The 25,114-nt window shown below is 37.3% G+C and overlaps 1 protein-coding gene across 2 annotated transcripts; it reads left to right on the forward strand.

Annotated features, from left to right (window-relative positions):
- Positions 1-504: 504 nt before the first annotated feature.
- LOC113675038 (FACT complex subunit SPT16) lies at positions 505-24,814 on the forward strand. Of its 2 annotated transcripts, XM_027191550.2 has the most exons (39): positions 519-671; positions 784-894; positions 2,045-2,209; positions 3,194-3,253; positions 3,476-3,568; positions 3,873-3,941; positions 4,769-4,846; positions 5,474-5,560; positions 6,025-6,092; positions 6,336-6,441; positions 6,706-6,772; positions 6,874-6,964; positions 7,368-7,441; positions 7,718-7,830; positions 8,387-8,452; positions 8,747-8,788; positions 9,119-9,181; positions 9,610-9,639; positions 10,823-10,897; positions 11,688-11,731; positions 11,921-12,003; positions 12,640-12,710; positions 13,284-13,348; positions 13,781-13,843; positions 14,484-14,619; positions 15,149-15,250; positions 15,714-15,738; positions 15,820-15,893; positions 16,540-16,584; positions 16,934-16,987; positions 17,897-17,968; positions 18,170-18,282; positions 18,558-18,633; positions 18,826-18,882; positions 19,211-19,323; positions 20,333-20,462; positions 20,910-21,036; positions 22,434-22,508; positions 23,539-24,814. In XM_027191550.2, exons 1-39 carry the CDS (start codon positions 597-599, stop codon positions 23,634-23,636), a joined length of 3,156 nt encoding a protein of 1,051 aa, XP_027047351.2. In that variant the 5' UTR covers positions 519-596; the 3' UTR covers positions 23,637-24,814. The 2 variants fall into 2 exon arrangements, with proteins under 2 accessions (XP_027047353.2, XP_027047351.2); XM_027191552.2 differs by lacking the exon at positions 9,610-9,639 and having other exon boundaries at positions 505-671.
- The last annotated feature ends 300 nt before the right edge of the window (positions 24,815-25,114 follow it).

A 25,114-nucleotide genomic window follows, 5' to 3' on the forward strand; every position in this document is an offset into this window, starting at 1 on the left:
CGAAAATAGAAATGAAAGAGCGCTAAAATATTTATTTGATGACAAATCCTCCGCGTTCGACAAGCTGTTGAAGGTTGGAAGGAGTCTAGCAAGCAGGAGAAAACAAGATGACTGTACTGATCTCTGTTTATATAGCGCTAAACAAGTTAGCACCAAAATAATCAAAGAATTGCTGCAGGAAAGAGACAGCTTAAAAGAATCCTTGGCAATCGTTAATGTCAGTGTATTTAGTTCATTAATCCCATAAACTTCCATTACAAGTATACTACTGGCCCCGGTTGTTCGAAGCATGGAGAAAGCTATCGAATGGATAAATCTCTATCCGGTGGATAGCGCAGTACGTTTTGTTAACAGTTATCCCCTGGATAGTGATTTATCCGTTGGACTTTATACAACTCTCGACCCTGGTGTTAACAGCTCAACTTATCCAGCCGGAATCAGCGCACATCACATCAGCGGTTTACCTCAAGAAATAAAGTATAAGCGCGGCTTTGATTGGTTGCGGTAATGTGACGTCATGGCGTAGGATTTGATTCCCGCCATTTTGAGTCTTCGTGAGTTCGAACATTTGTGCTACTTTCCTCCATTAGGAAAGCATGGCAGCATCAAAAATTTCTCTCGACAAAGACGCCTTTTTTCGGCGAATCAAAAGGATTTACGACGCCTGGAAGGTAAAAATTTTGACGTGTTTTGGGGTCATTGAAGGACAAGTTTGACTTAGCGATGGGACTTAGATTTTGCACGTATGACAAATATTTAATAAGCATATGATGTTAATTTCAGAAGGAAGACAGCACGGAAGATAATGGGGCTGCTTTTCCAAGTGTCGACACAGTGGTGATTGCAGTCGGGCAGGACGAAGACGTCATTTACAGTAAATCGACAGCAATACAGGTACAAAATGTTTTTACAGTGTCGGTTATCGGCGGTCACATGGCCTCAATTGTGCTGTCGATTATTTAAATTTCTGATGTACATGAGTGCATTATCTGGAGCGAAATGAAACGGATTTGATCGATTTATAACACTGTCAAAATGCATTCCATTCCTACGATACCTATATCAAGTCGTTGTGATCATTGTTTACATGTAACTTGTGCTAATTCTACTAAAAACATTTACTAAATATTATTAATACTAATAAATATTAATCATTAATTAAATAATTTTCGGAATCACGTAGCTACATGAGTAATTTGTAATTTAAGCTGTTATGGGTTCAATCACTCTTCCAATATCAGTATCTCAACAAATCTTTCCCAGTAAATAACTCAGATGTGGAAGTTGACATGAAACTGAAATTCTCTGCTGCCTTGAAAAAATTGATGTCCTTTATAATCCACAATGGAACTGAGAACCGTGATAAAACACTAATTGCTTCCCTTTATTGATTAAAGAATGCCTTGTGAGATTTGAATTGTACTCTTTTTTTATTATTACAATGGAATGGAAACTAGGGCACTGTATATTGGCTTTTTGAAAATTTGTGGTCAATCAAATTAAGAATGAATGCTTCTCTTCCTCTTTCTGCAAATGAACAGAACAGGAAAACATTTCTGTGGTTGGTCTCTGTGTCGCAACCTTCAGCATAACCCTTTAACTCCTGAAGTGCTGAAAATGTAACTTCTCCCTATAATATCCATACATTATCCAATAAACATGTAATGAGATTACTTAAACTTTTCAGATAGAAGTCGTAATCTTATATCAAATTCTTGACACTAATGCACATGGAAACGTGTAGCTGCTAAAGGGGAGACTTGATAATCAGATCTTGGGAGCTACAGATTTAATATTTTCCCATTTGCCCCTTCCACACTGTTTATTAGTACATAAAACTAGGTACTGGCAAAATTCCCATCCACTGGTTACTTTCTCTGAAATTAACAGTGTTAGAATAACAATTAAAACTTCCATTAGCTGTTCACTGAGGAATTTTTGTGCCATCTGCCACTGAAATTTTTTATTGTGTTGTACCTGTGAAGAGGACTGAGATTGAATTGAATCATGCTTGTTAAGTTTTTGGTGGTTTTTGTTTCTTCAGCAATGGTTGTTTGGTTATGAACTGGCTGATACTGTAACAGTGCTGTGTGAGGGATCAGTTCACTTTCTTGCCAGTAAAAAGAAATATGATTTTCTGAAACCATTACAAGATATGCAAGTGAAATCCAACACTTCACCATCAATACAACTTCACTTGAGAAACAAGGTAGGAAGGATTTTTGCAAATGCCATTTCCTATATTTAGTTTTATTCCAACCTTAGCTTGACTTTTGTTAACATTAAATAGTGATTGGATAATGTTTTGGAAAAAGTTTGAAGTAAAGGAAAGTAGCATTTAAACTGGAGATAAATGTAAACCACAAATAGAAAATATACTTTACTCTTTTTATATATCATGTTATTTTATAGGTAGTATTATCAGTGCCCCAAGCTGCCACTGTTTTGGTAACCATAGCACCTAGAATAGAATAGAATAAACTTTGGCAACTGAATTAACAATACAAGTTGCCAAGTTTGGTGGCATTTGCCATGTATTTAGTAGGTACATGTATGTCCTTACCTCCTGTGTTAATAAGCATGGGCCAGCAAAGATTTCCCTCTCCTACCTTGTCCACTTCTGGGCCAGTATTTTGAGTGTGATATAGGTGTGGCCCCAATTCTTCATCACATCCTGAACATCTTACTGCCAGGTGCTCTTTGGGTGTTTTTTTTTTTATTTGCATCAGGGACTCCAGCAGTCATGTAGCAAGTCAGAACATTTAACCTAGTTTTATGGTGTAAAGTCTCCAAAAATGCATATCAGCCCCACTGCATACTCTTAAGTCAAGTGGTATAGTCAGTGGTTTAGTAAGTTGTGATACTGCCCAATCTTTTTTTCTGCCAACCCTTTTTGATTTGAGGTTGATCTGTATCTCTGAAAAAGTTGAGCTTGGAATGCAGCTTATTGAAGATAACCCTTTTCACCCTAAAATTATTTTCCATGTTCTCCCTTCTGTTCTCTTTATATTTCCTTTGGTACTGAAAAGGAGAATTCATTGTCCAATCAAGATCTTCTTTTGTTGGTGATTGTTTCCTTTATTCTCATAACCTTAATTGGTCGATTCAGGGGTTATATCGTAAAGAGAAATTAAGTGCTGGTCACTCAGGGGTTTAAGGGTTACAGTTGTTAATGTATCCCTGCTTTTTACAGACTGACCAAGACAAGGAGAATTTCCAAAAACTGATTAACTCTATGAGAGAAAGTAAATCTGTAAGTATGAGACTTGTGAGCTTAAGGTTATTTACTTAATTTAACCACAATGAGACTAGTATAATGTTGAAATGATTTATAGTGCATTTGTTAGTAGAGAAATACATTTGTGTTTCTATCCCCTTTGAGAGTGCATGTCTTTGATTTTCAATTCTTGATGAAGCAAGCTGGTAATGCAAATGTATTTGTAATCTTTACTTGACTTTATGCTCTCTTTTACAGGGAAAGACTGTGGGTGTTTTTCAGAAAGATAATTTTCAGGGACAATTTGTTGATGAGTGGAAAAATGTATTTGAAAAGGAGTCCTTTGAAAAGGTCTGAAGAATTTACAACCTTCAAATTTATTAACTACTGAGAGTTTTTATCATTGGTAACATTTGTACCAACACAATTTATTAATATGCTTTAAACTTTAGCTAAAAGTTGACAGTTTGTTATATGCTAGTGACAGTAATGCATGGATTGTTTTTCCTTTTCATATTTTGTGTGACCATTTTACAAGCTGATCACCATTCTAGTTTTTGTTATCTTTCTTTGATGTTAAATAAAACAGTTTGTACATATTTGTGTGTTGATCATGTGAGTAGTCGTGGCTGAGTGCTGATGTGATGTTTTGCAGGTTGACATTAGCAGTGCAGTGGCGTATGTGATGTCAGTCAGAGAGGACCAAGAGCTCACTCATGTCAAGGTATAAGCAGGGATTTATCTTGTAACCCTAATGTCACTGAACTAGGGCTTTCTCTAACCAGAGGTGATCAAAGAAGAATTCTGTTTTAATGAATTTTAATAGTGGCAAGAAGAACCAAAAACATTTGCAATGAGATATTGTTTGATTTGATACCAATTCTTGGTGTTATTAGGCACAATATCGTGGAAGATTTATTTTAAGATCTCAGATGTAAAAGGGTAGATTTGCAAGTTATAGTTGTAACTGAAATTGAGGCAGTGCTGCATTTCACATTCTTCAAACTTTCTTTATTACTGTCTTCTCAACTGCCTCTTTTTTTTTTAGCTGTAGTGGATAACAAAAGCCTCCAAAGTAAACCAAAAGAAAATTGTAATTTCTCCTCTCAATATCATCTCTGAATCAACCTTTAACCCTTAACACCCAAGATCTGACTGTTAATTCTACCATCTAGCTGCTACACATTTCCTTGAAATTACAGTAGTTATGAGAATATGCTGTTAGATTAAAATAATAACTTCCACATGATAAGTTTGAGTATTCTCATTACCTGTTTGCTGGATAATGTAGGGATATTATAGGGAGAAGTTACATGTTAATCACTTCTGGAAGTTAAGGGGTCAAGGTAAAGAGAATATAGGAAATGATCTTCATCTTGAGAATCTTTTGATGGTAAAACAAATTTTCCTTATTATAGGATATGTTAAGAGCCCAGTATAGAGAATGTTCATACATGTGGAAATGGTTAACAACCAGTTTCCTGTTCAGTCATTTGTGTTTTACAGTAGAGGCAGTAGTGCCATCTAAGACATTTTTTTTTCCTTCTGTAGAAAGCTGCACAAGTTTCCTCAGATATTTTTGTCAAATACTTCAAGAAACAAGTCATGGAAATTGTAGATGATGAAAAGGTGGAACTATGAGCAAAGTCAATTTTTTTAAAATCTACAGTAGTTGGGTTGTATTTTTTTTTTTAACAACTCCAAATCAGGAAAGTATTGTTGAGTGGCAGAAACTAATGACTTTTTAGAATGTGGTCAATTATTTATAAGATTATCACTTGCAAAGTTGGTTCATGTGATCAGACATTAAAATGACATGCACATATTGGGTTAGCTGTTTGAAAACTTTCCCAGAGTCATCCATTTTTGTTTCAATATCACAACGATATGCCTTGATCAATATTAAAATTTCCTGCCTTTGGGGCAAAAATTGTGTTCAAATTCCTACCCAATTTTTCTTTTGCAAAGGCCAAATCTGCGACTGGTACTTAAGCATTAAAACCTAAACCTTGTACACCTTATTTTCCAGTCATTTGAATGCAAAAGTGAATTATGTATGTTTAAGCACCTCTTTATTGAAAGAGAAAACACTTGTATCTCACTGGAATGGCTGGAAAGACTTGGCATCTCTGGTTCAAATTCCCCACCTGCACAAGGCAAGTTTCAAATTGCCTATCAGGTGTGACATCTTGGAGTTCCGTGCTATGATTTTCGAAAAAAAAAAATTAATTTTTCAAGTTATTATCTATTCTGCAGAGGGTGAAACATTCAAAAATTGCAGATGGAATAGAAGGAGCTTTGGAATCAAAGAAATTTTTGCAACCTGGAATGGATTCTGAACAAGTGAGGATCACTTTCTATTTTCATCGTGATTGATCCAGTTAAATGATATCAGCTGCAGAGTTGTTCCTCCAGAGTTCTTGATTAAATGTAATCAACAAAATTTATTGTTCCATCAAGCAGAAGCATTAGTGAAAATAAATGCTTTTTCGTGAAAGTCACAGTGGTATTGGTTGAGCTGTGGAAGTCTGGATCAAATTCCAAGGTTCATATTCTAGCCAGGGTCATTGTTCTGTGTTCTTTGGCAAGATTCTCTACTCTCATGCTGTTAATCTCCACCCCGGAGTATAAAAGAGTGTAAAAAAACTATCAGGAAACTGGACAAAGTGCAAAAGAGACAAGAAAAAGAAACAAGATATGACAGAATAGCATCCCATCCAGGGGAAGAAGCAATGCTCTTGGTCCCCTCTGGAAACTGGAAAACGTTTTGTGTACATCTATTAATTTCTGTTCATTCCTCTTTAAAGGTTGAGATGTGTTACTCTCCCATTATTCAGAGTGGGGGAAAATTCACACTTAAGTTCAGTACAGTAAGGTAAGAATATCTTGAAGGAAGTTGATAACTCAGACTGTGATTACCAGCCTTATCTATATGTACAAATGAAGCAGAGCAAATTGGGTGAAATAACAAGGCACTTTCCCCTCAAACATTTCATCGCATTGATGTACCCAATGCATTAACTTAGCTTACACCTGACCTAAATAGTTACAGCTGCAGTGGCATCATTAAATAATGACTAATGACTCAATTTGACAATCTTGTTTAAACATTTTGTAGTAATGATGAAAAGCTTCACTATGGTACAATAATCTGCTCCCTTGGTGTTCGATACAAGTTCTACTGTTCCAACATTGTTCGCACAATGTTATATGAGCCATCGCAGGTGAGATTTTTTTCCCCTACAGTTAAGTTAGAGCTGTATTTTAATCTTCAATCTGGGATTTTCTTGTAAATTTTTGCGGAAACTTGAAGAAAGGCTGCAGGTATCTGCAATGGACTAGCTACACCAATATAAATGAAGTGGCAATTGCTCCAAGTTGAGTCACTTTACAGAAACTGGAAAAAGTTTATTCCATCTCAGTGCATAAATGCCTAGTGTTTTTACATTGAGGCCTTTGTACTCATGAAATACTGTGTTGTTGTCTAGGAGCAACAAGAAAACTATGATCTGCTTCTGACAACTGTGGATGTTATTATGGACAAGTTGAGACATGGTTTGTCGAATTATTTAGTGTTAATTATCAATAAAAAATTGCTGATCATAGCCAAATTTCAAAATGCAAATTTTTATGGACAATGTAATGTTTACTCTTAGGAGTGAAACTTTGTGATGTTTACAATGCTGCCCTTGAACATGTTACAGAAAAGAAACCTGATTTTCAGGCTAATTTTGTGAAAAATGTTGGGTAAGTGATTGAGTAAATAAATGGCATTTTACATTTACATGTAGTTTATTTTCAGTATACATTAGCTTACATTGGGATATTTATTAGTTTTTGTCCTGGGTAATGTTTTACCAGCAAACAGGTAATGAGAATACTCAAACTTATCAGGTAGAAGTTGTCATCTAGATCCAATTTACCAAATTCTTGTAACAAGTTTACAAGGAAATATATAGCAGCTAGAGAAGAGAATTAAATTTCAGATCTTGAGAGTTAAAGGGTTAAAAGTTTCAAAGAACTTAATTGTTGTTAGATTATGCTTTTTGTTTTGTTTTGTTTTTTAACCAGATTTAATTTATCATCTGTTTATAAGTAACAAATATTTGTTCAAAGCTTGTAATCTGTAGTTTTCTCTGACTGTTTTCAGGTTTGGGATGGGAATTGAATTTAGGGAAGGTTCTTTACTCATAACTTCTAAAAACAATCATGTGGCAAAGAAAGGTAAATTTATTTTTCCTTTTATTTAGTATCATAATCCAAGCAAAAGGAAAGTAACAATGAAACTGCATTGGTTGAGATATAGAAACCTACAAAAATAGATATCATCAGTGTTACTGAGTGTACATGTACAACTGTACATAAAGTGCTACCAAGGTAACTGGCTCCCTCTATATTTGTTGTAAAACACAAAGTAAGGATAACATGGTGTACACAAAAATGTATATATATGATCAACCTGGAATTTACAAATTGATTTGTATAATTGTCTTGCTTTAGGGATGGTTTTCAATATAAATGCAGGTTTCTCAGGCCTGGTTAATGATAATGCAGAGGACAGTGAGGGTAAAAACTATGCCCTTTTTATTGGAGATACTGTGTTAGTTAATGAGGTATGTGTGTACAGAACTCAATTTTTGGCCAGGAGTGGTTAGATACATGTATATGTGAAACAGAAAAACCAATAAAACAAGCAGTGGTTGTGAGTCATTTGTATCCTCCTAATCTCATATGCAAGGTTTGTGCATCCTCCTCAGTAATAAAAGTGCTCCAAGCCGTGGCAAGTGGACACAATTTGGCAACTTTAATTGATATGGAAGCCCTCATTTTGATGGCATATCTATTTACTTGGCAGTCATGTGCCATACCACATGTTTTCTATTATTTATTATTATCATTAGTAGTAGTATTATCATTATTAGTAAGTGCATAATTATGGTGTGTTTATACCTGTGAGGTGTTACAGTGTCCATAAGCTATTTGACTTTTTCAAAGGCATGCAGTTTGGTTATAACCTGTTTGTTATATTCCCCATGTTTCCTGTACTTTTTTGTGTCTGTTAACATTTTACATTGGGTATCTCTTTTTTTCTTGTGTCTGGGACTAATATTGCATTTGTTGTCCTTTTATTATTTATCTTTTGGTGATAAGTTTGTTTGTTTGCTTCAGGACTCTCCAGCCTCTATATTAACATCAGCCAAGAAAAAGATCTCTAATATTGGCATCTTTCTCAAGGTTGGTTGATCTTTACTTTCTTTCTTGCTGAAAACTTACAATGTAACCCTCTTATTCCCAAGATTTTAAAAGTGATTTTCCTTACTGTGTACATTTCTTAGGTTTACATTGGTTTTTAATCAAATGATATTTCCTCATTGATATTTTTCTTACTCTTGCCATCTGTCTGTTTGTCAGTGTATTTATACAGTATGGAGAATTTACTTCTTGGTCACTCCTGGGATTGTAAGGTGTTAGACAGGTATTTGTGGTGGGATTATGTATAGCTTGCCTTAATTTTCTCTTTTCTCACAGGATGAGGAAGATGAAGGACAAGATCAGCAAGAAAATGGAGAGGTACATGCACTGCAATTTTTGTAGCTCATGCATTGATATATCATACTATCATTTCCTCTGGAATAGATAGGATTTTTGGCATTATTCTGCCCCTCAACATGGGAACTATGAAGTTGGATATGGTTCTCCATATGCTGTGGTTAATCATATTGCGGAACTCTTTAGAAACAACTGTGAGATTTCAAAGATTCAGAATGTCATATCCTTAGTTGCAAATGGCAGCTTTCTCTCCAGTTATTTTCTTTTGCCCTGTAGTTGTCAATTGCAGTATGAAATTAAATTGCAAAGCCTTCAATAACTTGACTGTACGTTCTTTCTACTTATTTGCAGGCTGAAGAGGATCTTCTTTTGGGTCGAGAGGGGAAAGGGGCATTACTTGAAAGCAGAACAAGAGTGAGTTGATGATTGTATTTTATCCCTAAAGGAAAAATGAAGGTTCTTATTAAGCTTTAACTGTATTTCAGTCATTTATTTTTGCACATGATTGATTTAGTTGACTGTACTGTTTACTGTACTGTTTCAACCAAATACAACAACAACCATCAAAGATACTTCATGTGTTGAAAGAGTGCCATCCTTTTTATGGCCTGGAATGTAAATGTAAACTTATTTTTCTCTTTAAGGCCGTTTGATTGTTTGAAACAGTTTCATTGGTTGTTTAGTATAATTTTGACCAATTTGAAAATTCTCCACACTAAATCCACTTTGTATCACTAAATATTTTAAACATACAGTTGTAAATTTAATTTAAAATTTTTATTATTTCCACGTCAATTAAGAAATTGTGTGATGAATGTTCTAATGTCATGTTTTTTCTGCAGTATTCTGAGCTGAGAACTTCAGGGACCACTGTAAGCTTTTTACAGTGTACTTAAGATAATATTATAATATTATAACTAAAAAATGGTCAAAAATGGGAATTAATTTTTAAAAGTGTACAATTAAAACCATAGTGGCTTGGGGGATGGGTGCTTATTCTGGGAAGGGCACTTATCAGAGCGTGGATGCTTGTTAAGGAAACGCAGTATTTTAAAATTGTAAATTGTTATAACACTCACTTAGACACCTTTTCTTTATCTTTAACTTGTAATGAGGTGTTTCCAGTGTAAGAGTATCTGACAAACTTGAACATAATATGTGATTTTCAAAGAATCAGGCAAATTTTTGGAACTTCATAGTTCTAGGGTGATGTTGATTGCTCATCCCTTAAGACCTTCTTTCATTCAATAATTGAAATGGTTCAATTACTGCCCTTTTCATACCTTATGAATTGCTTTATGTAATTTATTTTTGAGGTGATTAATTTTTTTTTTTGCAAGGTTACCAAAAAATTAATTGGAAGAATTACAGAGTGACATTCACCAAGTAAAAGCAAGCTCTGCTTGCATGCTGACAAGTGTTCTGATTATTCAAAGCTTACATATCACAAAAGCAATTCATGTATGCACCTATGTATGCACCCATGAATGAGTCTGAATAGAATTCCATTGTCTAACTTAAAGCAATAAATGTTGAATACTTTAATCAGAATACGTTTTAGGTCAAAAGTTTTTGTTAAATTTCACACTTTTGTAAATTAACTCTACAAAAACTTATCATAGCTTAATTTAAGAACACAAGTGAAATAATATGTGTATCAAAATAATCATTCAGATCTTCTGCATTGACTTTTCTTTAACTTTTGATTTCGTTGATAACTTTTTTGGTTTAAATTCTCATGAAGGCATTTAAAGTCACTTGTTTTATGGCCATACTGTACAATTAGACATTCACTGTACAGCTTTACTCTACTTGATCTGTTAAATCTATTTGACTGCTAGTATGTGTATTAAATGCTAAATTATAGTCGTTTCCTGGTTTCAAAATAAATGGCTAAAAATAAATGAGAAGTAAGAAATAGAGGCTTTACTCTCTTGAGCTTCAACCTTTCACTCACTGGAATCTTTAATCATCACAAAGTTTTGTTAGTTTTGAAAGTGATGTTAGTTTCTTTAAGTGTTACATATTAGTGATCATTTGTACTGCTTGATTTAGACTGAAATGACAGCAGAGGAAAGACGAAAAAAACATCAACTTGAACTAAAGGAGCAGTTGCACGAAGAAGCAAAGGTGAAAGGGCTGTTAATGATACTTATTGATAATTACTGTTACAGCAAAACCAAATGAACTATCACAACAAAGGTTTACATGATCATTAGCCAATGAGAACTCAAAGAGAAAACAAGCAGACTACTTGAGGCGCGGGAAAACGCGAATGACCAAATCACAAATGCTTTAGTTCTGCATGTGGTTGGTCAAGAGGATATTGTGGGTTTTCTTGACCAATCACAGAACAAAGTTAAACAAACTTTCCCGGGTTACTTTTTCAACACTCAATTAACTCTTTACACCCTAAAATCAGTCTATATATTCTCCATACTGCTCTTGATAAATTTCTTAAGGTGCTGGTAAGGAGAATTCGTTTACCAATCAAAAGCTTCTTTCGTTGATGATTATTTCCTTATTCTCGTGACGTTATTGTATGATTCGGGGGTGTTATTGTAGGGGGAAGTTTGATACTAGTCACTCTTTAAAGGGTTGAAATTTCTCTATTGTAATGATAACAGTTTTTAAAGATAGGCATTTTTTTGCTCACGCTCGGGAATAGACGAGTATCAACCTTCTTGATTCCAGTAGCCAGCTCAGAACTTGCCGTCTTACCGTCTTGAACCTGATGGAACCTCGCCCATCTTTAATGATGAAGATGAAATGTTTTCTTTTGTTTCCTGAAATAAATGAGTTTGCTGGTTAGGAGAGGGAACACATCTTTTCTTTTAAAACGAGTAGAATATGTGCTACCAGCAGAACATGGCAACTTGACGATAAAATTACAAGGCTGATTGTTTTATAATTCTCGCAGAGACGTCTTCTCGAGTCCAAAGGGGATACAGATGCGACTACTAAGTAAGTGCTTTTGAATTCTAGAACATTTTGGTAAAAGCCAGTGATTCTTGTGTTACAAGCTTGTGTCATTATTGTGTTATCTTTGTCAATGACAACTTGTTGTGTTTCTAACCTTGTTGTCTTTTATCATGGGGCAGTACAGATGAGGGTTTACTTCTGTTTTTTGTCTTAACGTGGAATTATTTTCAGGTTGAAACCATCCAATGTAGCCTACAAACATCCTACAATTGTTCCGAGAGATAATGATGTCAGAGAACACAAGATTTTTGTTGGTTAGCAAGTTCTTGTATATATATTTACATGTGGCTCTTTCTTTTGGGAAAACCTTATCAAGAAACCATTGTTGCTACAGTTTCTCTGAAAAGTTCACCGCGAATTTTCGGAAGGGCCAAATTTTCTCTCGAAATTACGAGACTCACTAACGTCCCCAGTAAATTAATCCGCGAAAGTTCGGAAGGACCTAAACAGTATAGTCGCGCCGAAAATTCGCGGAAGTTTCGCAGAAATTTCTTTTCAGGCGATATTTCGTCGGAAATGTGGGGAAAAACATCGTAATTTGTTTGCATAACCTTTACACAACAATGAACATTAATTGCTATTGATTTTGTCAAATAATTTATGGTTTTTTTGAATTTCCAATGTTTTGAAGTAGTTTTTAGTTCATTTCCGTTCGAAAGAAAACCGTAATTCTAATTCGTTCCATTTTAGGGCATGAATCGGCTAGTGCATTTATCGAGGGGGGAGGGAGGGAGAGTGGGTCAGAGGGTCAGCTTACCCACTTCCCTCACTGTGGAAGAAGTAACAATTTATATTGATGAATCAAGACTCCCAAATTTAAAAAAAGCGCTGCTTGTGTACGCTTAGTTCTTTCTCTTTTTAAATTCGGCTCTGTTTTTTTCTCTCTTTAGACAAAAAATACGAGGCAGTTGTTTTACCGCTATTTGGGGTAGCTACACCGTTTCACATATCTACCATCAAGGTAGGTATAAATTTGCTTACCCACTGCGCGTTCGCGTGTGGCCGCCAGAGTCAAACCTTTTTAGTTGAGAAGCAAGGGGAAGATGGAGAGATGATAGGTTTTCGTTTCTTTTTGCTATTTCAAATGCTTCCTTCACTTCTCTAGGCTTGGTATCCTAACTTCCTAATCTTTTGGCTATTTTGTTACAACCGTGGCACAGTTTTGTGCAATGCTTCTGATACTGCACTTATGTTGTGGTGAGATTTTGTTCAGTCGACCTCAAATTGCGTCCATTCTTGTAATCAATGACATTTTGCGACTCATAAGAAATGACATCTTAACAATGAACAGTAAAGGATTTGTAGCTTTTAAAACATTATTTTGAACCTCTGAAGCGTTTCAACTGATAGGCATGTAGGGATCGTGAGAGCTCTGTACTAAATCATTTTCCAGGCAAATCAGATAATTTTCTGTCTTTTGGAATTCATGATGCAAGAAGACACTTGTCGGGAACCTTTATAAGTTACGGAATGGCGTCCCAGGTAAACTTTGGTCAGACTGTAATTTTTGTTCATATTATTTTTGTATTTTTAGAACATCAGTTCCAGCGATGAGGGCGGTTATACCTACCTTCGAATTAATCTGTTTTGTCCTGGAAGGTAATGAGCCAAGGTTTTAGCAAATTTTACTAGGTGTCTATCAACGAAAATCAAAGTGAATACAATGGCCAATCAGAGTCGTGGATAGTATCACAATGAGCCAATGACACAGCGAAGGTATACCTGTTGATTGACGCAAGTGTGATAAAAGCCGAGGCAGTTGGTTTCAATCTTTGCGTCTGATTGGTTTAGAGGGTGACGCGGGTTGTTTGCTGAACCAATCACGGTGCAGCCTGCCTCGCAGTCGTTATTTGGTCTCATCAACAGATTGAGCGCAAAACAAAGTTAAGCAAAATCAAAGCAATCCAGCATTACTTTCGAGACTCGATTGAAAATTCCTCTAATTTTATCCTCTTTTCTGGCTGGATTAAAGCTCTTTCCATGAGTCCAACTACAACGAGATTGTATTCTTTTTTTTTTTTTTTTTTCCAGTGCTGTCGGTCGTTCTGAAGGAAGTCTGTTCGCTCAACCCGAGGCTACATTTGTGAAAGAAGTGTAAGTTTTGTGCTTTAAAATTGTAGTGAAAATCTAATCATTGATAATGGTGCACATCTGAGTGTCTTAACTTTCGTGAAAACTAGTTGTTGAAGTTATTTTCGTATTGGTGACTAATTATTAAACCAGAGTAGTGTTTGTTTGTGTTTTGTGATGGTGACTAAAGATGACAGGAGTACCTCCCCAGTGCGTGGTAGCTTTTTATGTGCGTAAATTACACTCTTTCTACGCTGGTGACACCTTTTTTACCTTTTCTTTATCTCCTTTTTGCACACTTTCGACTTTACTTTTCATGGCATTTTGTCGGACACTTTTCGGGTGAAAATTCGAATTATGGCTTACACATAGCTCATCAACGAATTCTTTGCACCTCACTTAGAGGTGCATTTGACCGCGAAATCGAGACTTAGTGATTTTCGATTTATCAATCAGGTGTATCCAACACACAGGACAGACGTTTCTTACATCCTTCGTCACATCCCGAAGTGCGCTCGTAGCAAAAATTTGACCCTGCGAAGTGCATGGTCCACTACACAGTTGATTCACGTCTAAAATTGGGGACACTGTGCACAAATCTTTTGAAGATTCTAACCATGGTGTAGTCAATGGTTTTTATGAGGTTTTTTTCTCCTTTACACAGAAATTACCGAAGCTCGAACAGCAGACCTCATGGCGCATCTCAGCCACCGGCGTCCAATCTGAACACAGCGTTTCGTCTGATAAAAGAAGTGCAGAAAAAATTCAAAACACGGGAGGCTGAAGAGAAAGAGAGACAGGTGTGTGCGCTGCTCTTTGTAACCTTACAATTATTACTAGGTATCGCTCCTGTTGTTAGATGTGAGATGTTAAATTTACTTTAAAGAAAGTTCCCCAGGAGGTTATTTTCTGTAGTTTGCCTTTGTTTCCCTCGTTGGTTGTTAGAGGACGTGGACCAGTGGTCAGCGAGCGGTATTCTGGATCGAGAGGTCCTGGTGCGAGCTCTGACCAAGGTCTTTGTTGTCTGTTTTTGGGTTAGAATCTTCCCTATCCGAGCCTCTTTCTAACATTGAGTATAAATGGATGCCAGCACGGTGGAACGCGTAGCCATTGAAAGACTAATATCTCCCAATATCTATCCTAATATCTAGGAGAAGTTGAAAGACTCTAAGAAGCTCCATGTAATAGAAACTAGGAGATGCTTCGGCGGCTGTGCGAGTCCGTCTCCCTTGCTGACTTTGCCTTACCTCGTTGTGAGGCAGCATTGTTGCTGATGATATATTTGTCAATGGGTTACATGAGCGTTTGTTGTCATTATTTTCTCAACAGGGCGTGGTCCAGCAGGGAAACCTTATACTAAACCCTAACAAAGGCAATCCAAAATTGAAAGATTTGTACATAAGACCAAGTATAACTCAAAGAAGATCACCGGTACGTCCATAATGGTTGCAACTTTTGGCTCTTGGCTAACTTTTGATATTTTTATCGCTTTCGTTTTCCTTTAAAAAATTGATGTGTCATGTTCTCGGAACTTTTGCCTAAACCTTGCGCCATTATTACTTGGTTTTTACCATCAAATATCAAACTACTGTTTACAGGAAACGCTACCGCAGAATTTATAAATTCCGTTATTTTGGTGACATCAAATAAACCCAAGTTGATTTTATCATGCTTTCATTTATGAAGTAATCTATTATCATTTAAGGTTAATATTACTTGAATGTTGTATTTTTTCTCCATCCCGTATCATTCTTTTTGTAAAGTAATACAATGTATACATTTATAATACTGTAACAATTTGTAGTCATGCAGATGGAGATAATTTTTATTTTCGTTTTTGTCGTCTATTAGCTCTTTTGTTTACACTTCTGTTTTGTCGTTTTTATGTTCTCAGGGCACTTTAGAAGCGCATACGAACGGTGAGTACGCAGACTGTTCATTTATATCTGTACTTGTTGTGTCTGGTGATCTTAACCCGATGTTCGAATCTTAATTTAAAGGTTTTAGGTTTGGAATGTATCGCGGAGAACACGTCGACATTTTGTATGGAAATGTAAAACATGCGTTTTTCCAGGTAAAATTATCGCTTTATTTTCTTGCCCAAATAAAGTTTTGATTGTCATTCGGAGGCGTTAAGTTCTTCTCATGAAACTATTTGTAGCCAAATCGTATAGCGTGTAATTGGAATCTGAACAATCGACGGACTGCAGTACGTAGAATTTAATCTGATACAAGTTTGCGTGGAGAACAATGATTAATGGGTGCATAGCTGAAAATAATTTTATTCGAGCTTTAGGGATTGCTTTATTGGTGCGGTCAATTCAGAGTCCGTGTGAACGTTGCACTATACTATCGTCAACCTCCGAGGTACAGTCTGAAAAAGGTTTAGAGGTTATGAAACTATAACATTAGGAATAGTCATAGCCTGCTGTGTAGGCGTCTTATTTAGGACGAGTTAACGTTACACGATAGTTAATTCGACCTGCCATGTTGGAGTTAGAGCTAGAGTGACCGTCGTCCACCCCTGGGTACAAATTTTTTTCTCTTCCCAGCCTTCCGCTGCTGTAGAAATCAAAGATGGAGTTTCACCAAGAAAATGTTGACTACTCGCTCGCCAAAATTACGCGTACTCTACTGGCTAGAACAGGCACAATTGACCCAGGTTGTTTTAACTAGTTAATCATTACTATTACATCTAAATTTTTTAACTTGCTTTGCAGCCCTGCGATGGAGAAATGATCATTCTACTTCATTTTCACTTAAAGGTTTGTCGCTTTGTTGTTTAACAAGACTTACGGGTATAAGAATGTGCTGAGCCCAAACTTTTCTTTGTCTATTGAAAGGCAACCTATATGTTACGTCTGTTTTATTAGTTTATTTATTTATTTATTTGTTAGTTTGTTTGTTTGTTGGTTTCTTTTGAGTTTGTTTGGCTGAGGAATCGTGTCTGGCCCATTCTCTTACTGATTTATTATGAAATGTTCCCATTTTAACACTGAACAGATAACTAATGTTCGGTGTCGATACAGCCAATGTTAAAATTCATACTTACCCTGTCTTCGGACATGGAAATTTTGACGATGGCTTATGAAATATGACTCTTTTCTTCTTCAGCATCCTATAATCATTGGCAAAAAGAAATACAGAGACATACAGTTCTACACTGAAGTAAGTGCAAGTAAAATTTCTTACACGATAGTAGGACAGAATTTCTCCTAACAATATCAATACCATGTCAAAGAGATAAATAATGACAACAAAGAAAAATATGAAGTAGGGGATTATATCCCAATACCCAATACCAAATTCTCCCAACTGATGTCAGAAGAATTGTATGACAGACAGTAGGGAAAATTGCTAATGAGATCTTGTTAGTAAAAGGGTCAGCTCCTACTGTGCCTTTCTTCACCCAAGCCTGTGATTAGGTTTTGGTAAAATGTCACGGAAACCAGAAAGTACTCAAGGAAGAGGGGATGGGGGGTGGGAAATTTTTGATTTAGGAACTCCAATAGAAGCCATTCACAGTACCTTTGCCCGTCTGGGACTAAATGGGTTTCAACAAACTGTCAGGGGAATTCTGAAATGGGGAGGGCCAGAAGGGGAAACATGAGTTGGAGTGCTGCCCCACCCAGGAGGAGGAGTAGTTATTCTATTTATTGCTTCACGCTGCGGAAACCGATAACTTCCCGATGAAGCAATTTTCAATTGAGTGACGAAAGTATCCAGGACTGCCTTGGGTTTGCTTAACTTTGCTCTGTGACTGGTCTAGAAAACTCGAGATGCCTTCTGAACCAATCAGATTTATAGGGTTAAACCATTGACGACTTGGTGTCCCTTTTTCCGCACTTCAATCAGTTTTTTTTCCTTTGTTTGTTCTCTGAGTTCTCTTTGGCCTTTTGTGATATTCTTCGTTACCCTGATTGGCCACAGCGATTACTTTGGTTTTGATCTAAAGTCAAGTTGAAAAGCGCTCTACAATGCTGTGGCTGGCGTCAAGGTCCTCAGTAATCTGTTTTCTGGTTTTTTATTTGTCTAATCATATAGCACATGATTTAAACTGCTGCCTAATTTTCACAGGTCGGTGAAATCACAACAGACTTAGGAAAACACCAACACATGCATGACAGGGACGATCTTCAAGCAGAGCAGGTAATGTTGTCGTAACTGTTGTCTTAAATAGAATGAAACAAATTCAACCTCAACGAGCTTAGCGAACTTTTCCTTTCATGAGCTTGTCTCTCAATAAGGTTTATATTTAGGGGTTTTTATGGACTTTCTTAAAACGCTAGAAATTTTCGAAGTACATTGGGTGGTTAAGTCTTTTGTGTTTAATCTGTTCTGCATTCACAGGCCGAAAGAGAGTTAAGGCAAAGGTTAAAATCAGTGTTCAAGAATTTTATTGACAAAGTAGAAGGAATAACTCACGGGCAAGTGGAGTTTGATGTTCCATTCAGAGACCTCGGGTAAGTGGAATGGACAAAGCACAATTGAATTCAACGCCAAGAGTCACTTTTGACACTTTACCAGACATAAAGAGACATTCGTATCAGCTTTTTTGTCCCGTTGTATCGCATTATCTGTACTTGTTTTTGTTTCTGTTTTTTTTTTTTGTCGTATTTTCCTTTTTTGGGGTAACTATTATTTTATTCTCCAATTTTTTTCCGTGGGTATGACCCAGACTTTTACATTAAAATTTGTTTAAACTACTTCGGTGACGTTTGTTTGTTTTGTCTTTCAGGTTTATGGGTGTACCATCTCGGAGCACAGTATTACTTCAACCCACAACGCATTGTTTAGTTAACATTACCGAGCAGGTACTTTCAAGCAAACTTTAAGTCCTCTGCCTTCCGTCAGCTGTTGATAAGAGCAGTGATTTGGACTGTTTTCGGTCGACCGCTCTGTCTTTTGCTTTTCTAAGTCCTTAGAATAGTCACAATGTAATTCTTAATCCTGTTGTGTGTTTTTTGCTGACTTAAAGACTCGTCGTATCATATCTTCTTCTTTAGCCAACGTTCATTATCACTTTGGATGAAGTAGAACTTGTTCACTTCGAGCGAGTGCAGGTAAATCCGTTTAACCAGATATATTGATTAGGGGTCGCCAACGTCTGTCAAAACTGCCCTTTGCTGTCTTCGTAGCATTCAGAGACTTGGTTCTCACCGAATTGGCCCACTCATTTGAAAGCCCCGATCAGTTTTCTTCGCTCGCACACGAAATGTACGCAAAATAATGGGAGGTTTTAGGCGGGTATGCAAAAAGAGTGCTTTTATTCAAAAATTATACTTCTGCTTTCCAGTCTGCTTGTCGAAAGTGAAGTTGACAATGACGGGAGATTTAAATTTTTTAGTTTACTTTTCCGCTTGTTGATCATTATTTTTTCCCTTGCTACAGTTTCATCTGAAGAATTTTGACATGGTATTTGTGTTCAAAGACTACAAACGTAAAGTGGAACACGTAAATGCTATACCAATGACGTCACTGGATTCTGTCAAAGACTGGCTGAAGTACGTCACTGTAGTTTTCTTTAATTAACCCTTTACGGTAAAATCAGTATGCATATTCTCTGTATTGTTCTGTATACATTTCTTAAGCACCTTACAAGGAAAATTTGTTCAACAATTAAGAGCTTCTTTACTTTGTGACCATTCTCTTTATTCTTGTGACCTTAATGTGTGATTCAGGGGTGATATTGTAAGGAGAAATTAGATATTAATCTCTCTTAGGGCTCAAAGGGTTAACATTGAAACGTAAAATTCCGGTTATAGACCCCCCTCCCCTCCCATACTGCTTTCCTTAGCCAATATTTCGACACAGAACTTTGCACGGTATGTTTACGGTCAAACTCAGAAAACCGTTATCGTATTGTAACCACTAAGGACAGAACGATAATAGTATGCAAGTAAACCACCAAAAAACAAGCTTATTCAAGATACTGCGAAGACTTCGCGTTACTCGCTTAGGATTTGATTGTTTTCTTCGACACAACAACATTCCACAAATATTCCCGGTCTTCACGGTTTTCTGAGTTTCCCAGTGGGTCACAGGCTTATAACCTGTATCTTGCGGTATGTATCCACTTCGTCCACATGCATGTATAGTTTATTTCCACATGCATGTGTTATTTATTTCTAAGAAAACTCCCAGAGTGTGAGTCGCCCTTATAAAATGGATTTCAGAGGAGCTTTGATTAAACTTTGGGTTTCCTTCATCTTTGGTCCTGCGTGGTTCTACGTAATTCACCATTCAGTCGTAATCAGACGTTTTATCAAGTATAGTGTTTTTGTGTATCGACTTTTATTAATTCTTTTATCGCGGAAAACACACCGTTTGATGACAACCTCCTTCCCAGCCTCTTTGGAGCGAGAGAGAAGGAGAGTCTTTTTCTCACTCCAGGGGCTCTTGAAGAAGATAGTAAGGGAGCGAGATTGGCTTGATTGCCGATCCTTGAAGAAACGTGGCAGCTAAATGCTGTGAAGATAATGCTTCCTCTTGTGCGCTTCGTTTTCTTTGCAGTTCATGTGACATTAAGTACACTGAAGGAATCCAGAGTTTAAACTGGGCAAAGATTATGAAAACCATCAACGATGATCCTGAAGCGTTTATCGACAATGGTGGCTGGAGTTTCTTGGATCCTGACAGCAGTGTAAGTGGTCTACCCCAGTCACTTGGGTTCTTGTTAGATAGCGTACTTTTTCACAGAAATATTTACTGAAAGATTTTTCCAACAATTGCTGTCTTTTTGAAATATAATAACTCATCGCATTAAGTTTAAATTTGTTTCCTTCTGCCAAACATTGTTGTAAATATATCTATCAGATGTCATCGCTTTGGAAACACATCATGTGTTAGAAAAATCCAGCTTGTGTAGACATATTTATCCCTTAAAATCACAAGTCTCGAATACTACTTCTGCTAGATATCCTTTCTATATTTCTCGCGAGCAAAAGTAACCACTCCGCATTGTTTCACTCCCCTGGCGTGGAGGACATGTGGCAAAGTTGCCGGCTATTTATTGTCCAAACTCCTATGGAAATACTTAGCGAGGACCCTCGGCTTGATTTGTTCCTAAGTAAGTGCATTTCAACCTCAGGGTGAGGAAGGAGAAGACAGCGAGGAGGAAGCGGAAAGTGAGTACGCTCCGACAGAATCAGAGGAAGAGGAGTCATCGTCACAAGAAGAGTATTCTTCTGAAACGGAGACGAGCGAAGACGGCTCAGGTGAGGACACTGCTCACGGGGGGCGGGGGAGGGGGAAGGAGTGAGGCTCAGGTGAGGACACTGCTCACGGGGGGCGGGGGAGGGGGAAGGAGTGAGGCTCAGGTGAGGACACTGCTCACGGGGGGCGGGGGAGGGGGAAGGAGTGAGGCTCAGGTGAGGACACTGCTCACGGGGGGCGGGGGAGGGGGGAGGAGTGAGGCTCAGGTGAGGACACTGCTCACGGGGGGCGGGGGAGAAGGAAGGAGTGAGGCTCAGGTGAGGACACTGCTCACGGGGGGCGGGGGAGAAGGAAGGAGTGAAGGGGATCCATGATGTTCGTGAAACCTCTACTGCGGGTACAACTACCTGTTAACAAGTTGGAAGTATTCTGTAAATTTAAATTTGGTCGCGAAAATGGAAATTAAGTATGAGGAACGAAAAGATTAAGAAGTAATTTTCAGTTATGTTGCACTTGGAGTATTTTGATTGTGTCCATTTTGGAGTGTGTGACGTTTCGTGGTGATCATTTGTGGGAAACGTGGAGGCGTCACTTCGTTCTGTTTTTGTTCAGTTCTTGTTCGTTTGTAAATGAGCGCTCTTTCGCGCAGGAATCTCGTGTAACTCGCAATTTTTTTGTTTGTATCCACATTTCTAAATAACGCCAAAGAAAGAAAAAAATTTTTGATTGGCTAGTTTTGCCGCAATAGCATCCACCAGATGACCAAGGGCTATCCAAACGGCGCCCTGCTTGTTTTTGTATCCAGTTTTTGGTAAACTATGCTGCTTGTGCTCTTTTGTTTGTATTTAACAAATCCTTTTTAACGGCAAAGGGGCATTATTCAGAGAACTGGTTAAATATATTGTTCATATGAACTGCAAAAGACAGTTGCTCCTTCAGCATGAGTAAAATTACCAGAAAAAATGTGTTTAATGGGTTTTGTTGCAATTGATACTTTTGTTGTCTTTTGTTTGTTTGCGTTGTTTTGTTCGTTTTTGTTTGTTTGTTTTTGTCTCAGGGCGCTCACTGTCGTGAAAATTGGCTGGACAGGGCCTGCAAAATATGTAAAAGTTTTTACCATTCTCGTTATCGCTAAAACCCTTCATCAAAACCCCCCCCGGGCGATTAGGTCTTTACCGTGACTTGTGGAAAGCGATTTTGACGTTTTCTTATTTTCTTACAATAACTGGACAGCATTAAAGAAACCTCCCCATCCTCTTGTGTCCTGTTATAAAGTGGAAAGCTTTTTAGTCTGTTAGTCTTCTCTTTTTTGTTTTTCTATTATCTTGTTGAACTACGGTTACAGGTGAGGGTACGCTAATCGCAATAGCGAATTAACAAATCCACAATCAGCTTGCAATATTACTGTAAATTGTATTAATAACTGTATATGCTGAGTAATGTTTCCTTTTTTTCTAAGAATTCGAAGAAGAGATGGGCAGCGAAGAGGAAAGCGGAAAAGACTGGTCCGAACTTGAAGAAGAAGCGGCCAAAGGTGAGCTCTAGATTTTTCTTTAATGGTGCTTGAGCCGTTTCCTTTGATATTTGCAATATTGTACTTTCCTTGTGCTGCGTTGTCACCATGCCGCTTCAGCTTTCAAGTTGCTTGTAATTGTCAATACGTTTCGCAGTCGTTTAAAAAATAAATGTTTAGTTTATCAAAGGTTAGGCGTGGGAATAAAGTTTCTGATAACCTCAGGCAAATATATCATGTGACTTTCTCCTGCGGAGGCAAGACTTCTTTTGACATGTAAAAAAAACTGCACAATGGTGCCCTAATTTTTTTTTTTCGCTTTTTAGAGTGACCGGAAAAAACGTTTCTTTATCACCTTGATGCGTGAATGAGAATTAGGCCTCGCGCACGAAACTCAGCGAGAAAAGGAGATTTGACTGCTTTTTTAAGCGTGGGTAACTGTTTTAGAACGAAATAAGGAAAGATGTGTGTGGGCAAAATAATGCGGAGCCCTTTGCTTCGGTTCTTTATGAAAAACTGATAACAGCTGATTCACGCTATTTTTGCCTCTTAGACTAGAATTTTCTCTGTGTGTGGTGGCCACAAATATGGAAATAATTAGAAAAAAAATTAACTCAAGGTCAGAGAAAAGTCGAGAATTTTAATTTGAGTGAGGGAAATTAAAAATTTGGCGGCGGAGAAGTCACGGAAAAGTAAAATGTGGAAGTCATAGTTAAACCTTTTTTGTGTGCGGTCGTTGGTTTGGTAAGGGCCGTGGTACAAATTTCAATCTTGTTTGATTTGTTGAAAAGATACGAGCGGTGGCAAGTAAGACGGGATGGTATGTAAGGGTGGTGCTGCATGTTATCTTGTACGTGTCTGTTCTTAAAAATGTTTTGTTGTCAGTCCGGTAATAGCCTTGGAATTTTGACAACTGGCTTTTGACGCAGCCATGTTTAGGAACCTGCGACATGTTTCTGTTCTCCAAAGTGGCGCAGTAACATGAAACAGTGGTTAAATGAACCAGCGCCAAAGTCCGCCGTTCTGATTCGTTTTCATTTATGTTCCTCAGCCGACCGTGATAGGGGCCAAGAAGAAACTCCATCAAAGAAGAGGAAAAAACCTAGTAGCAAACACGAATCTCCACGCAAGAAAAAACGGAAGAGTTAAACATTCTAATATTGAGTAAATTTAAACAAGAGTTTCCAACGTTATAACTGAAGATGTCGTCTACCGAAAGCTTCGTTAGGAAAGGAGAGCGAACTCGTGCGAACATCATTGTTTACAGTGGCTGGTGAATGCGCGACATTATGCATTCTGGTATTATTATGGATAGCACTTATGCCGTTTTTAGTAGTTCAACTGACTGGCTAGAATCAGTTACAACTCTCCCGTTAGACAAGTTCATGTTTGGAGGGATTTTTACTTTCGAGTGAAATTTCACGTTTCCATAAGAAGCCTGTTCATTTTTATATTGACTGGTTTGGCCCACTAGTTGCAAGTAATGGTGAGCCCTTTAATTTCCAGCGGTAACGTAATGCTTCAAATAAGACTGGCGCTAGGAACATGCCCAGTCTTTCGTTAGTCGCCTATATTCTACATCTTTAAGGTTTCTGTGAATACTTGTAAAGTTTAAAAAAATGTGTTCCGCTTAACGGTTTGCCGTCTGTACTTTGAATGTTGCTCGAGAATTTCTCCGTTACATGTACATGTATCTGTCCAAGGTCTGATAGAAGCAATAGGTTAATAGGTGCCTTCGGTGACCGCACACTTTACAGCCTTAGATCTGAGGCCGAGCAGTTAATTGTTGTTATTCCTGTCCGAACTTCGACAGAAATCATACGTTTGGCTTTGATACGAAAGCTTCTTTACCTAGTTACCAACACACTACGCTATATTTGTCCAATCACAGTTGAGATGCATTACTTTGATTGACATTGACTGAGTTCAAGATGGCAATTCCGGGTGAGGGTTTGCAAAGTTATTCTATTATTGATAAACCTGAAATCCTAGATACTTTGATTAGTTTCTATAAACGAAAATACCACCTGATATCGCAAAAATAAAGAAAAATTATGGTATAGTTGTAAAAACAAGGAGTTGAAGGACTGGGATCAATATCAGTATCTGGGCAACTGCCCACCTACCCCTCCCCTAACCCAACATTAACCTCAACTTGTCAATTGACTGTTGTTGAGTTAGGGGAGGGGTGGGTGGGCAGTTGTCCAGATATTGATCTAAGGACTGTATATGCACATGTGTAAATTTCCCACAAACATAGGCAGGTTGTGAAGAGAAAAACAGTTTGATTTCAAGCTGTCTGAAATAAAGTTCAATTATGTGTTGAAGATTGTATTTTATATCGACTTCTGCAGAACTTCATCCGACAGGTATCATTTTATAGTAAATTTTACCTTTGGTAAATTTGTCGTGTCATTTTAGCTCGAGTTAAGTGAAAATTAAATCATATGTCATTTTAATTTGGAATCGTGTCTATTTTAAACTCAGGCAATAATTTTTTTTTCTTAAACATAATTCGTTGCATCATCACGATAATATGTGTCATAACAGCGCCTTGATGGGATTTTTTATCTCTTTAGTGATCCATCGATGAAACTTTTATGAGTCGAAATGGAAGACTCACTTAA

Source organism: Pocillopora damicornis, chromosome 3 (assembly GCF_964200805.1).
Source record: "Pocillopora damicornis chromosome 3, jaPocDami1.2, whole genome shotgun sequence".
Classification (NCBI taxonomy): domain Eukaryota; kingdom Metazoa; phylum Cnidaria; class Anthozoa; order Scleractinia; family Pocilloporidae; genus Pocillopora; species Pocillopora damicornis.